Raw genomic sequence first — 15,267 nt, forward strand, 5'->3', positions numbered from 1 at the left:
AACAAGTTCCCTTTCAGCAGTTGGCCTCGGATCTTAGCTGTGCAGTCATCTTTGCGTTTCTTCTTTGCTTTGCTGCAGGTGAGACTGCATGTTTACAATACAGCCTTGGTTAGAAAAGGCCAAGGCTGCAGACACGGGGTATATTACAGTAGCTGCCAGCACTGGTGGCCCAGACCTTTAGCGCAAATGTCTGCTGTGCTGGAGGTTACAGGGAGCTAACACAGCTGCTGTCCTGTTTTTAAACAGCAGACCAGAACGGTAAGGCTGCTGGATGTGAAGCACAGCTAAGATGCTTGTGCTTTTCTTTTTAGCTGTATTTACAACAGTCTCCATCTGTTACCTTTAGACTCCCTCCAGGTGCCTCTATACAGGAGATACTTCTGGCTGCTTTGAGGTGGGGACAGCATTTTTAACTTGTTCTGCACGCCATGCTCTGATATCCTCTCTTCTCTGCTTTGTCTCTCACCCTCAAGGTGATGATTTTTATGCTCTCCCTCAGTGCATTGACCCCTAACCTTTCGTAAATGTATCCTCCCAGCAATTTGGCTTATTGCTCTTTGCTGATCCTCACAGATTTGTGTTTCCTCTGCGTGTGTGCTGGCTGCTGAGGTGGATACCTGTAATTTCTGTGCAGTCTTATTTGCAAAAAGACAGACTGGGAGGCCAGGCCCTTAAACAGGGCATTCAGTGCTTAAGTAGGAGCTGGACCAAATAGCAAACCCTACAGCAACAACAAGGCTTGGTGGTGCAGGGGGGAGATGCTCCTTCCCTCTGGAGAGTTGCCAGTGGTGGATGGTGCTATACTATGGTCAGAGGTGGGAAGTGCTTTCCCCTTGTGGCAGGCAGGGACCAAGGCCTGTGAGAGCTGTTTCTTGAGAAGATCACGAGGAGAGATGACACCTGATGCTGTGAGAGACGCAGGCCCGCCCAGCCCCCAGGGACGAGCTGATGCAGGGAGCTCGCGCTTGGGCTTGGGCGCTCGTTCTCAGTGTCAGTTTGTCTTCCTATAGGAGATTGTGGTCCTTTCTCCATGTCAGCGAACTCATTGTGCAGGATTTTCCCAGGCTGATAAGGACCGAATCCCACAAAGCTGTTCAGTTCCAGGACCCAGAGCGCTGCTGTAGGCTTGTGAGTCCCAAGCTCTTGCCCACCTTTGCTTGCTGCTACTGCACTAATCCCTGGCCCTTTCACTGGCTGAAGCCAGGAGCCATCTGGCTGCTGGCCTGGGTGTTAACATACATTAAAAATGGGTTATTAATTCTGGCTGTTGCTCAATGAGGTATTTAAGAGTGCTGTTAACCATTTCACAGTTAACCTTTCCACCTTTAACCAATTGATCCTTTACCTGTACTTAAGGACCTTGGTGAATTAGGGTTGGGGCCATAAGTTGTGTCAATTAGCCTATCTCTATTGAAGTCAGATGTGGGCAGAGTGGTGTTGGCTTAACACTGTCTGATGATCTCACCCAGTCACTTTTTTTTCTGTTGTTTATATAAATGTATATGCCTTTCATGCTTCATCTTTCCACTGCTCTGTTAGAGTCACAGACAGCTGAGCAGCATAATCAGTGGCACAAGATCTGATGCACTATCCATCTGTTTTAATAATGTGAGCTGCATTTAACATTTCAGGCATCACAATATGTTGGTTCCAGTATGATTGCTTCCACATTTCTTTTTCTTGGGGAAGAGCTGAGGTTTCTCTCTGTTCATCTGCATTGCCGACATTATCACCTTCGGCGAAGATACTGCATTTTGTGGATGGCAGGTGTTTCTCTTTGGCTTGCCGTGAGTGTCAAAGAGAGTTAATGAAAGATCAAAAAGGCGATGCTGGTCCCAGCCCGCAGCAGATGGGGCATATCTGGAGGTGGCCAGGGCTCCTGGTTCAAATTCATCCCATGGTGGGGTTTGCCGTGAGCACAAGTCTGGACTGGCCGCAGAAATGACGTGCATAGTGCCAGGAGCACCTTTTCGCTGCTTGTCCTCTTCCCCTCCATCCTCCGCCTCTGCCTTACTCTGCTATTGCAGACATTAGCGCAGTCTACAGTAGGCTATGCTAAAAAAAATCCTGTGATAGAAAGAGGTGGAACAAGGACAGAGGAAATATTTGCAATCCAGAGTTCAGAAGACCAAAAAAAGAAAAAAAGTACTGTCACAAGCAGTGATGAGGAATCTTCGAGAATTTCTCTGCCACTGGGAAACTGAATACACAAACTGTCAGCTCCTCCATCTGTTATGAACCAGGCTTTTGTCTCCTGACCTTCTTAAAACAATTCATGGTTCATAATGTGCAATAAATAGGAAACGTATAGAAAAATATTAAACTCATAAATATAAGCCCAAAACTGCAAGGTCAGTTTTGGCATCCTACATCCAACAACGGCGGCAGGAGCAGAGCCGCCCTTCCCCACGCTCCCTCCAGCTTCAGAAGGGAGAAACAGAGATGAAGACTAGGGTCTGGCACGAGCACAGCTATGTGAAAAAGAGAGAGCAAGAGAGACATGCAAGAAATCTCCTGAGAGCAACTTGTTATTCTCTGGATTTTGATGGATGGACTTCTTCATGTTCTCACAGGGATTTTCCTTCAGCGTCAATCTCTGTGCCTGCTGTTGAGGCCCACGGTGGATGCGGAGTTATGGCCCAGTGGTGGTGACACTCGTGTCCACCCAAAGCTCAGGGTGGTCAGGACCACGGCTGTCATGTCACCCCTTTTTTGCTCCTGGGCTCCCTTGCAAGACCTCTGACCACACGTTTGAGTTTTAAGACCTTGTGGTTTATGACTGGTCAGTATTAAAGCCAGCAAGGCTTTGGGCTTTGCTGCTTTGTGTTCATACATGCCTCCAAAAAACAGAGGGCTCTTCAGCCATGGGGACCTGGACTGTGCATGCTGGGACATCAAGTGAAGCTGGCATGTAGGGTGCAACCCTGGCCTGTGGGCAAAGAGCCTAGAAACCCTCATGGTTGGGATGGGGAGTGAAGCTCAGCATGGGGCTGCCCACTTGTGCAAAAGGGGCTGAATTTCCTGTGAAATTTGGCAGCAGCTGAAACCTTCCAGGCTGGTGTAGAGCATTTTCTCCCAAGGGGAAGTGTGGTCAACTCTCCTCCACAGGATGCCGAGGAGGAGGAGGAGGGTGTCATTGCCACATCGCAGAGGGGTGGATGCCGCTGCTGCAGCTGTGCTCTTCGTGGGGGAGCTGGGAGGCAGCCTGGGAAACATTGGCTCTGCCCCGGGAGCGCAAGGTGCTGCCACTGGAGCGGCCACACTTGGCTGCCACTACCAAACGCGGGGCGAGACTCCTCATGGCTAGGAAGGACCTGTCTGCTGGGCAGGCTCCTATTTTGGAGCGAAATTTCCCAACAGCAAAGGGGAAGGAGAACTTATTTTTCTATGCAAGGGTTCCCTGCCTGTGTCTCTCTCGTGGCATGCGAATGCAATGCTAATACAAGGGAAAATCCTATAAACAATACCACAGAGCTGGAGGCTCTCGCTTTCTGCCATTCCCCTCTGCCTCTGTGGTCTCTGATCCTCTGGCAGGTCCCTGGAACTGCTTTGAAGAAAAATATAAGGAGCGGGAGAAGAAAGCAGTCCAATGACATTGACTCAACTTTATTCTTTCAGCAAGCTATATATATTTTTATTTTATAGTCATTGAACAGCGGAGAGTTTGGCAATAATGACAGCCTCAGAAGTATGCACTGTGTGTGTGTATGTCGATTCCTCCAACTTGGCTCTCCTACTCAGCATTTTGGAAGACACGTAATCGCGCTGATTTTAAACCAAGCGGCACATTGAAATACTTTTCCTGTGGGCTCCCCAAGAGCGCGTGTTACATCCTGACACCCTCCACCTGACAGCACAAGGGACATATCTCCTACACTGGGTGGGTTATTATCTAGCACTGATGTTCCAAGAACCACGGATATTTTTTGGCCAACAGTAAGCAAATCAATGTTAACAAAGCCTCATTAAGCTGTCAGAGTGGCCTGCAACTTGTTTTTTTTTCCCATCGTTGCTGCTCAATTAATTTTTTTTGCGTTAACCGTTTTCTCAGCAAATACATACTGAGGCAAGATCTTCAGTGGGGCATGACTTTATCAGACCAAACAGAACTCAGAGAGTTATTTTAGCTGAGAACTAGGCCTTGACCAACAAGGACTGGCTCATTTCAACTGAGTTTCTATCACTAAAACAGATCATATGATTCCTAAAGTGTCTAAAATCAGTTTTCTTGGGATTTGTTTTCAATAGACAGCTGTCTTTTGTATGACAGCCTATGCCATAATTGCCTTAAATTTCTGTTATTTACCTAATACTTTCATCTTCTATTTCCAAGAATATATTTGACTAAGCTGTAAAACAATCACAGCTTCTTCTCTGATGCTGGAGCATAGATAAAACTTCTGGTGGGATTTTCAAAAGATCTGGCACTGGGGGTAGCTCTCTCACTGAAATCAGTGGAACATTTGCTGCTGACTGATGAGAAATGAACCAACAAATGGCAAGTGCTTCTGAAAAGGACACCCTTCTTCTCAGCAAATCAGCTCGTGACTCTTATTTGCTAATTCATTCATTCATACACGTAGCTGGACTAGTCTGACCACCTATTGAGTTGTATGGTGCTCAGCCATTAAGCCCAACTATATCTCTCAGCATAAAGCAGAAGTAACTATCCCTACGCTTTGAGACAGGACCTTGATCAGGAGGGGGCAGGGAGTGGATCTGGGTGCTGTGAGTGGCTGAAGCACAGTTCTGCGCTCCTTGTGCCCAGCTCCCACGGACCGCTGTCAGGGTTTATGAGGAAGCAAAACAGGAGAAGAAAGCACAAACTAGTTTTGCTGGTCTTCCAACAAAATTCAGCAAGAACGGGAGGGAAATTGGAGAGCGGCTGCCCCAGACAGCCGAACGGGCTGGTTTGCAAGGCTGGAACGTTGCACTGGTTCTTTGCTGAAACAATCAAGCCATCCTAATAAATTTCCTGTGTAAAAAAAATATATCTATAAACCATGCCTTAGTAAGAACAGTGCAGCTGCTAACAGAGCTGGATGTAGCCGCATGCAATGCAGCTCAGGTCTAACTCTCTCTAATCTGTTACCAAGCCACAACAACTTTCTTTGCAAGGAGTGACTCTATTTGAATGTGTGTGTGTGTGTGTGTGCGCGCGCGTGTGTGTATATGTACACATACACATACCTATAGCTTTATAATCCTGTTGCCAAATGGCATAACCTGGTTGGCAGGAGGAGCCCTGGTATTACACGATCATGAACTGGCAGACGTAGGGCAGCTGGTCTTTGCACCTCTTGTCAAACCACTTGCCAACCGCGGCCCCCGACAAGGCCGCGCAGTTTTCCGACTTGCCACCATCCGGCTGGGTGGTGATTTCAGTCTCCCAGTTCTTGTAGCGGATGCCGGTGCCCGTCATGTCGACCCACTTGCCCTCGGCCGCCAGGTCGTTGAGGCCGAGCCAGATCTCTGACTCTGAGCCGATGCTTTTCCGCATGTAGTCGTAGAGCGCATCGTTTTCCTCCCCGTTTTGGGGGGTGCTGAGGGTGCCGCCCTGAGAGATGCAGTTTTCACTGGCCTCGTGGTAGGTCTTGGTCTCAGTAAATGCAAGAAAGCATTTTAGATGGATTTTGGTGCCTTTCAGACAAACTAAAAAATTACCACACAAACAAAACAAAAAGAAAAGGAATCTGTTTTAAAAAATGCGCACAGCAGTTAAATTACAAGGTTCATTTTTCCTAGCGTATAGCAATTCATGATGCCATTTCCAACAGTATGCGCATCCCTAGGGGCCCTCTCTCTCCTCGGCTGGTAAGCCACACGGTACGGCTGTAGGGATATGCCCTTCCTATTGGTAAATAGGAAAAATGGACCTCCAGGGTGTCCATATCACTGTCCTGTGCTCTTGTGTTCCCAGAGCAAAGCTGCAATGTGGTTTCCATTCCCCTTTCCCTGACTTCTCTATTTTCCAGCTGCTGTTAAACTTTCTCAGATAAATTCCTTTGGAGGCAAGATTTTTTATCATCTCTGCTGAGTGTTGAAGAATTTTGGAAAAAGTGTACAAATCTAATTGAATCATCTTAATTATGCACACATGAAAACTGTCTTTTTCATAGGGCTTGATTGGAAGTGTTGTGCTTGCATAGCTTGAGGTCTTCAGAGGAAATTTCTACTTCCACCTGATTTTATTGTTCAGAATAGCAGCTTTTTTATTAAGCTTTAAACCCCAAGAGCTCACGGTACTCCATCCAAACAATAACTAATTAGAGCCATGCGTTAATATCCAAACCAGTTAAATCTCAAGGAACGTGAGCTTGGATCTAAAGCCTTAACTGTGCTTGTGTTCCTCTTCTCTTAGAGAGAAAATGCTCCTTAACCTGCATTTCTATTGCATCCCTATTTCATGTTCTGCAGTCCCCTCGCCTATGGAGTCCTTGTCGGGATGTCTCTTGCCAAAACGTGCAGAGCAGTCGTAACCACTTTAAAAAAGGCTCCTCTCTCAAAGCAAACCCCATGCCTTCGTCAGCGAGCCCTTTACCTGTCTGAAGTGCTTGCTTCTCCTTCAGTAACGCAACCTCCTGGGAGATGTTGTCGATCATGGCCTTCAGGTCTTCGATCATTTTGACGCTCACGCCATCTGTTGGAAAAACCACGGGATGAGCACAGACATCGCCTGCCTCCCCGAGGGAGGCAGCGGAAGCTATTCCTGGCATCGAAACTCCTGTCTCTGAGAAAATGCACACAGAAAAGGATCCGTCCAGTTTATGCCCAGTCCCCAACACATCTGTCGGTGAGTGTCAGCTCTCCAGGCTGGTCGCGCCACCTCCACGTTCCCAGTTTGGCTTTTGGGGTGTGCACCCCACACCAAACTTGGGGTGGGGGCTGGTGCGTGGGCCAAGTGAGGTGCAGGGTCCTCCCTGGAGCCCGCGGCTAGGGCGTGCGCCCGGGGCAGTGGTACGCCAGGTTCATGTCCTCGAAAAGCAGGAGCTTGCTGTCTGATGCTGCCTTCCTGAGCAGGGGTGCAGCCACATGGAGGTGCTTTATGGAGAATTTTAAGCTGCTGCTGATGAATAGGAATTACTTTTAACTACTGAAAACTGCAGAGTTGGCTGTCGCCTATCGCTAAAGTTTGAGTTTTGTTAGGTTTTTCACCTCTGGCATTGCTAGTGGGAGAACAAAGAGACCAGAGAGCTGCTTTCTTTCAAAAAAAGCTACTTGTTCTTAACATACTGTAAGTTAAAGACTTTGGAAAGAGCTTTCTTCCAGGAAGTACAGACCCAAACCTTCTTTGCAAGGAGGAAGCCTGGGGAAGGGATGACTGCATACCAGAACCAGTACATTAAGGACTATGCCACCCTGCCAACATCACTTTTCATTTTCACTCATTTTCTCTCATTTTCCCCTCATTTACTTTGTTTCCATCTCAGGTGGACAGCAAAGCATCACACGTGACCCACTGAGTGTAGGGTCTGCGTGCAGGGAGAGACCACAGCAGTCCTCGCACTGCGGGCTCAGGAAGAAGGACGCGGCTGCTCTCACGGCGTATGAGCTAATATTCGGGATGTTTCCAGCAGAGCAAGCTGATGTTGGGTGGGGAGAGCACAGAGGGACAGCAGCGTTGCCCCAACATGAACAGCCACAGCTGCTGTAAATTAGTATTGCACTGGCAAGACCTATTCCAAAACTCTTCTGGGAAGCATAGTGATGGGGTCAAAAAGATAGGGTTGCCTGCGGTTTCCCTAGATCAGAAATGCAGGGGAGCCAAGCACAGCACTGCTTTCCTACCGCCCTCCTTTGGAAAGCAGTGAACACAGTAGAAGACATTCCCCTGTATCCAGGTCCTTAACCAGCAGGCTCATGAACTTTCCTCTCCTGCAACCCCAGCCTTGGACACTTTTCTCTGATGTGAAGCGGTAGGAAAAGAATCATCTCTTTACTAAGATTTTTCTAGCAGTCCTTGGCAGTGATGGAGTCTCTTGCCCTATGTCTTTTCTTCCCTTTCCCAGGAAGTTCACCACTCCTCTTTCACACCTTATCATTCTGGTACAAAATTCCCTTTTTATCTGTACCATGTGATGCTGCAGCCCAAAAGATAAGCTTAGCCTGTTTCAAGTGTTTCAGGAAAAGATTATATATACCCAATTCAACAGCAGTGCTGTGCTGCTGCACTGCAGCCCCCATGGTGGGTCCAGCAACTCAAGGAGCCCTGACTTGCTATAAGCTAAGGTCAGCCCCACAGAGAGCTTTAAATGTTGGGGGCAAAACTTCAAACTGGGCACTGTTTTCAACAGGGAGTCAAGAGAGAGAGTTGAGTACCTGGTTCATGTCCCCATGCTGACCTGTGCAGACATCGTTTGCCTCTGCTGGAAGTTTTTCAGGGCTGGGAGGATTTTTTTCTGCAGAGATATCTGTTGCTGCAGTAAATCCTCAGGGTCATGAACCTGTGTGTCATTGTGGCTGTGCCTTGTGTTTGAGTGCAGATGAGACCGCCTAGCTACAATTAGAGTACGATACAGCCCTTAGTGTCTTTCAGGAGTGGGAGCCATTGCTTGTGTACTTACTAAGTTTTCCTTACTTACTGTACCTAAGCGAAAAGCCTGGTCCTCCTCTACAGTCAGCTCTGAATAGCAAACAGCTCCCACAGGTGATCCAGTGGAGACACCTGCCTGGTGGGAGAAAGCACCTGCAGTGACTTCCCCTCACTCAGCACCACAGCTGTGGGCTTAAAAGGAGGTGCCAAGAGCCCAGGCCTTGGTCCTCCCCTTCCTGCTGTGCTTGGTGAGCGCTCCAGGGCCCAGGTGCTCTGCGGTGCCCCACCGACTCCCTCGCTGCACCATTCCCACCCCTGGACCTACAGGCCAGATACCAAGCCTGACTCAGGGGCCACCGGTCGGGGTAACGGGTGCTTTGGCTGAACAGGGAGAGGAGGCTGCACCTATGAAAATGAGCACTAACAGCTCTGCATTATAACTCATAGGTGTTAACCAGAAGACATCACTAATAATGTGATGGAAGGAAATGGTCAAATTTTGGCAGAGAGAGCCAGAGAAGGCACTGTCACTTTGAGGGAGATGTGCTGCAGTTGAGCTTACTGCAATGGGAAGAGGGCTTCCCACCAGGAGGTGACATTTGCCACTGAGGGGACGCAGAGCCAGCAGCACCTAGGGACAGAGACAGGCTGTTATGTCACTGATTTTCTGGCTGGTGCCTCTCTGGAGATGCAGGTGGTTTCATACATTATTCAGCAGCAGAAGTGCTCATCTGGATCATCTGCTCTGGCAATCCTGTGCCACACTGGCTGCAGGAAGTACCCTGGCATGTCCTATGCCAAGGCCAATGCGGTCTGCCTGAGGGGAAAGATGCTGCTTCAGAGAAAAGGCTTCATGGTTGGACAGCTTGCCTGCTTGCTCTGCAAACTGTCCCAGCTACCAGTTCCTTGGAAGAAGCAGCAGTCTTTTCAGGGCAATCAAAGTCCCCAGTCTTTGCTAAGCTTGGGTAAGGTAGGGACCACCTGTCCCCGTTGATGGGGACAGTGTGGAAACTCCCCAGCATTTCCTTCAGGATTTCCTATGGCTGTTTTCATTCATGTAGGTGATGCAGCCCTTAGCAGGCATAGGATCAGGCAGGTCTGTTCAGCGTGTCTTCAGCACCCTTGTGCTGCTGGCTGAAACCATCTTCTGTGTCGCTGAACATGCCATCATGATCTGCAGCTTAGCACAACCGCAACTCCTCTAACCAGCTATTAACCAGTACTCTAATTTCTTCTCCATAAGAACAAAAGAACCGTTATGCTTTGGACAAAATGGGAAATTTGACATTAAGGAATTTGCATTCGCTACACTGGCCCAGCTGTTCCTCTGCTGATATTCCTTTACCTAGCTTGACATCTGGTGATTCTCCTGGGGTGAAAGAAAATGGGACAATTTTCACACGAAAGCAGTAGAACAGGTTTCCTTGAAGATCAAGGAGATGGTGAGCTGAGTTACTAAGTGAGAGAAGTGGAAACAGCTTGGAAACTCAACAAAACCAAGAACCAAGAAGATTATAGTGTGTCATGAATACGAAAGGAAAAAAACACATCAGGAGGAGGGTATTCAGCTGCTCTAATCATTGCTCGATTAACTTTAATGGGTTCAGTCAACACTGAGGCACTAGTTATCATTTTGGTGCCTTTGATGCAAACATTTTGTGGGGAAACAGCTAATTAATTCAGTAGTTTTTCCATGTAAGCCTCTCCTGCAATGGAATGAACGTCTTTTAAGTTTAAATAATATCCAAAGGCCATAGAAAGATGCCGTTAATGAATCTTGCTGGAGCAGCTTCTTACATTGTTCCTGCTGGATGGACAGGGAGATTCCTGTGCTAGAGGATACCCGTGAGCTGGTATCAGAGATGTCCTTGATAGCTGCCTAAGGGCCCAGTCCCTTTTCCCATCCCTTTTCTCATCTTGCTTCCAAGTTCTTAGCCACAGGATATTCCTGCAGCAGTGAGCTCCACCAGTCACTTTGGTGTCACCTGGAGAAACATGGTTCCTCCGCTTTCTTATCACAATCCCCAAACTTCAAAATGACAAGTGAGATTTGATTTAAGTAAGGAATGTGATGAAATCCATGACAATTGTGGTAAAAGCTCATGTATGTCATATTGGAAGTTGCACAAAACGCAACAGGTCTAAGTATCTCTTTCAAAGCCTGATCTTAAGTAGATGACATGCTGATTTGTGATACGGGACTGTCTTAATGATGTGAGCAACCCTCTGTCAGGGTGCTGTGAGTGCTCAGCAGGATTTGCAGAACCGAGCCCCTACCACTTGACACACATCCAAATAGCAGATAAATCACATTCCCTAGAACAATGAAATGATGTATTTTTATAAAAAGAGTTAATTTTTATGGTAACTCCTTTTCAGTGGTTAACTTGCTCTTGAACTAAAAAATAAGTACCACAACTATGTCAACAAACATTGACTTTTCTATTCTTTTGCCAGAAATTTTTGTCTGTGTGCTGCTATTTCCTCAAGGCTCATCTCCTTAAGCCTATGATCAAGGATATTACAGCTTGGTTTTGCTCCTATTGAAGTCAGTGGGGGGGTTGCCAATCTTTTCCATAGGAGTTGGAGCAAATCCTGGGAGAAGCAAAGTTAAGCACTAGCAGAAACAAGATGAAGAAGGGACTCACACAAGGAGATGGGGTCACAATGTTCTGTTAGTTATGAAAGCTTCATAAATAATGTATTTTTGATGCCTACGTATGGGAGTTCTCTCCAGTTTTTCCATGTTCTAATTATATACTAAATAATAAATGATTCCTTCTGTATGTTATTTTGATCATTTAATTTTCCTTATTTGAAATTTGTATCTGGGTTGCTTAGCTTTGACTGGACAGGTAGTTGTCTGATTTGTTCCTATCTGAACAGGTTTCTGTTCCCCAGCTGGGTGAACAGAGCTCTGGTTTGCAATGTCTCTCATCAAACCTCACCTGCTGTCAGCATTTCTTTTAATATTAGGTATTCCCATAAATGTTCCAGCCAGAAAAGTTGTTTCCTATCGCAGTCTATTCCCTGGATTGGAGGAGGAGCCTGGACACACCTATGGCTATTTTATACCACTTTTGAGGCATTTTTTGAAATCTCCTCCTTACCTAAAGGAGCACCAAGGAGGACCTGGCTGTGCCTGCGTTGTTACGGCAGGAGAGACATGTAGACCCCAGAGCATGTGCGCAGCCACGGAGCAGGCCGTGGGGGCTGGAAATTTGGGTTTGAGCTTGAAGATCCTCTTGGTAGAGCTGTGCTGCAGACTCTCGCGCTCTTGCTGTCACCTTCAAATAAGTGATCGCCCCCTCAGGGAACATTAACGCCTTAGCCTGGCACCACCACAGTGGGAAAAGTAACGCCATTTTTCCCAGGGTCCCAGAGAGCAGGCAGGCAGGGGCTGGTGCGCCCCGTGTCCCGCACCGTCGCCCGACACTGCTGCCCCTCGCCCTTCCCGGCCGCGAGAGCCGCACGTCTCCGGGCCGTGGGAAGCTTGTCGGCTGCCCCGCAGCAAACGCGCTGTCGGGGGGGCTGCGCTGAATTGCCATCTGGAAAAACCACCGGGGAGCAATCTGGGGCGGGGTGGCGGGGGGGAAGACAGGCAAAATGAACTTGTGATTTCAGCATTTTCTAAATGCTGTGTTTTGGCTTCTTCATTTCAAAACACTGCTTTTGTTCTGAAACAGACCCAAATACAAGCAATAATTACATCACCTTTAAAAAAAAGGGGAAAAAAAAAAAGAAAAGAGAGAACCAAAGCAGCTTGGCTTAAAGCACTGTTTTCTATTCTAACATTTGTGGTTTGGCTTCGCAGCAAAGCCACCAGACGAAACGCCCCAGCCCCGCAGCGGCCCTGCACGGCTCTCCCCGCCGCCCCAGCCGGAGGGGGGGAGCATTGGGCAGCCGCCCGCGCGCGGACGTGGCTCGGGGCTGGGGGCAAAGAGGAGCCTTGCGCTCGCCTCCCCCTGTCCCCGTGCCCCCTACGCTTCCAAACTTAAAAAAGTTACCCAAGCGATGGCTGCCTGGGGAAAGCCTGCGGTAAAGGCAGGGTGTCTAAAAAATGCCAAGGGGTTAACCTCCCCCCCCCGAAAATTTGACATTTCCTTTGGGAAAAAACCCTTAAGCACCCCCACAGTAGCTCACAGTAAAAATCGCCATAGACTGTTTCATGTGGCTTGATTTTCAGAAGAAAAATTGAAGGCAAGAAGCTCCGCTCTGAAAAATGTATTTAAAGCAGAAGCCAAATTGACTGGCAAAAAGGTGCTTTTTTTCCTGCCACTCCCTTGAAGAGTCCGGTCATTGCCATTCGCTTACAAGCAGCAATTTTGGTAAGATGGAGAGAGAAACGAGATTTCTCTAAAAAACATCTCTTTCTCTCCTGGTACAATTGTTAAGAGCAGTGCACATATGTAGTCCATACCAGCCTAAGTCTGAAAATAGACACAAGAAAAATGCGGTACGAGCAAATATGTAGTGATTTCCCAGAAAGATCTGGTTGGAGAAAATGGAGAAATTTCTCAAAGACAGGATCTGACAAAAATAGCCAGTGGGAGAGTGTACGGAAGGACCCTGGCCAAGCGAATGCCTCAAATGTTTTTTTTTTCTTTCAAGTTTGCTCCAAACCGCAAAGCACACACTAGCAGGAATCCAAACTCAGGCAATTACGGTCAAACGCATCAACCAAAGAGCATCACAAATGTACGGGCAGCAGCGCGAACCTCTGGCTTCCCCGAGTTGTCCTTCATTTGTTTGCATTGTGGGAGAGGGAGAAAGAAAGCGCTGGACAGTAGGAAAAGACAAAAAAAAAACCCCAAACCCCCCCAAGGACCTCAGGCACCTTTTTGTGTGCATTACACTGTAGTAAGCCTGGGTAGATAGATCTCGTGCAGCTTCAAATACGCTTGGAGCAAATGTTTCAAAACTAAGATCCATGTTGCTATTTAATAAATTATATATTCCTCCTTTCATCTGCCTACTCTTGTCTCCAAATGTGCAATAACTGTCTGTCATCTGCCGCTTTTTTTTCCCTGGAAAACGAAGGGGTAGAAGCAGGGGTCAGGGAAGCGGAGCTTTTAGCAGAGGCGAGCCTGGGACAAGCCTGGCGCCGGCGCGTGAGACACGCTGCCCTCAAGCTGGGGACAGACGGTCCCCTCCAGTTTATACAAGGCAATAGCCTGGCTTTTTCGCTATTTTACAGAAGGACAACACACGCCTTCCTTCCGGGAGGAAGGAAAAAAAAGAGGAAAAGCCACTTTATTAGATTTTACGTGCTTTTCCAACAGCGTTTCCTTACAGCGCTCCGCAGCGCACAGACGCCCGCGCCGACCCCACCGTCCCCCGGCGCCGGCTGCGCCGAGGCTCCCTACCTTTCTTGGAAGCGGCCGGCTTCTGCTTGACTTTGCCGTTCTGCTGCCCGGCGACGTGGGCGAGGGAGACGAGGCAGAGGAGCAGGCAGGCTCCCCGGAGCGCCATGCCGCTGCCCGGGCGAGTGGCGCGGCGCTGCCCCGGCCGCCCCTCTTCGCCTCCGCTCCAGCCGAAACCGCCCGGCCCCCGCGCCGCCCGCTGAGCGCGCGCCAGGCGCAGCCTCCCGGCCTCCGCTCGCCCTCGGCTGCCTCCAGCCAACGCTGCAGCAAAAGCCGGGCCGGCTTTTATTCCTCAGCGCTTTCTTTTTTCTTTCCCCCTTTTTTTTTTTTTTTGGGGGGGGGGTGTTAAAAGAAAAGAAAAGCGCAAACTCGCTGAAAGGCGACTAACCCAAACAGAGAGAAAGGCTAGGAACGCAGCCAGGCTGGTTTCCTACAGGCTTCGGTAAAACGCCACGGGATCGATTGCGTGTCCCCCGACGCTAGCGAAAACTTGGGAGTGCAAAAAGGACATTACGGGGGCTGGCCCTTTCCCGCGGCTCAGGGGCCCTTTATTCCGTTTTTCTTTTCTTTTCTGTTCTTTTCTTTCTTTTTTTTTTTTTTTTTGAGCAGGTTGAACAATTAAAAAAGGCCTCTTGGCTCCCTAAGCGGGCTGACGAAGAGCTGCGCTGCCCCGCAGAGGTGGCAGCGTCCGGGGGGCGAGAATGGCTCAGAGGCGAACGTCCCCCACCGCCAGCCCGCGCGGTCGCTTCTCCTGCAGCTTTAATCTAGGGACCGTCACAAAGCCACCCAGCAGCTCTGGTTTCTGAGGGTCGCAGGTACAGGCTGGGGGTAATTTTTTTGCTTGCCTGGGAGCCTGAGGTACAGGTGAATGGTCTGGGAGCAGTTTGCTATTGGGGAATGCAGATTAATGACAGTTTTGCAACACATTTAGTGATGCTGCCTGCTTTTTCCAGCTACACCTAAAGCCAGGGAAAAGTTCTGCTCACTTTTGGAAAGAGCATCTGTGTTCATGGCTCAGTGTTAATCCCTGCGCCGTCTCATCTGTCCACGCATGGGGCCAGCCTGAGGTTGCACTTGCGCCGAGACTGAACCATGCAAGCGCCTCCTCTCCGAGACGCCGTCGCAGCCCGGCGCCTGGTTCACGTGCCCAGGTGAAACCAGGACACCCATCCATCTCCATTCAACCTGCCCAGCCTGGAACAGGCCCAAGCCCCCGCTGCAAGAGGAGCTTGTTTGAAATGTAGTTTGCTCCCATAATTTCCATTTTCAAAACCGGTTTTAGTTCTTCGGGATGGGAAATCAAACACTAGCTCTGGAGTTTTTAATCGAAATCGAAGGCTACTCATTAAGGTACAAAGTCCCTGATAGGAA

The 15,267-nt window shown here is 48.7% G+C and overlaps 1 protein-coding gene across 1 annotated transcript; it reads right to left on the minus strand.

The window, feature by feature from the left end:
- Positions 1-3,590: 3,590 nt before the first annotated feature.
- On the minus strand, positions 3,591-14,198 carry CLEC3B (C-type lectin domain family 3 member B). The gene is made up of 3 exons (XM_026094094.2): positions 13,900-14,198; positions 6,542-6,640; positions 3,591-5,652 (listed from the first exon to the last, which is right to left on the minus strand). The coding sequence occupies exons 1-3, from the start codon at positions 14,003-14,005 to the stop codon at positions 5,252-5,254; spliced, it is 606 nt and encodes a 201-aa protein (XP_025949879.1). The 5' UTR covers positions 14,006-14,198; the 3' UTR covers positions 3,591-5,251.
- Positions 14,199-15,267: the final 1,069 nt, after the last annotated feature.

This window comes from Dromaius novaehollandiae, chromosome 2 (assembly GCF_036370855.1).
Source record: "Dromaius novaehollandiae isolate bDroNov1 chromosome 2, bDroNov1.hap1, whole genome shotgun sequence".
In the NCBI taxonomy this organism is placed as follows: domain Eukaryota; kingdom Metazoa; phylum Chordata; class Aves; order Casuariiformes; family Dromaiidae; genus Dromaius; species Dromaius novaehollandiae.

Coding starts and splice junctions, on each gene's coding strand:
- CLEC3B (XM_026094094.2), bottom strand. CDS start 14,005: ATGGCGCTCCGGGGAGCCTGCCTGCTCCTCTGCCTCGTCTCCCTCGCC. Junction 6,641..13,899: donor GCCGGCCGCTTCCAAGAAAG/GTAGGGAGCCTC, acceptor TTTTTCCAACAG/ATGGCGTGAGCGTCAAAATG. Junction 5,653..6,541: donor GAAGCAAGCACTTCAGACAG/GTAAAGGGCTCG, acceptor GTAATTTTTTAG/TTTGTCTGAAAGGCACCAAA.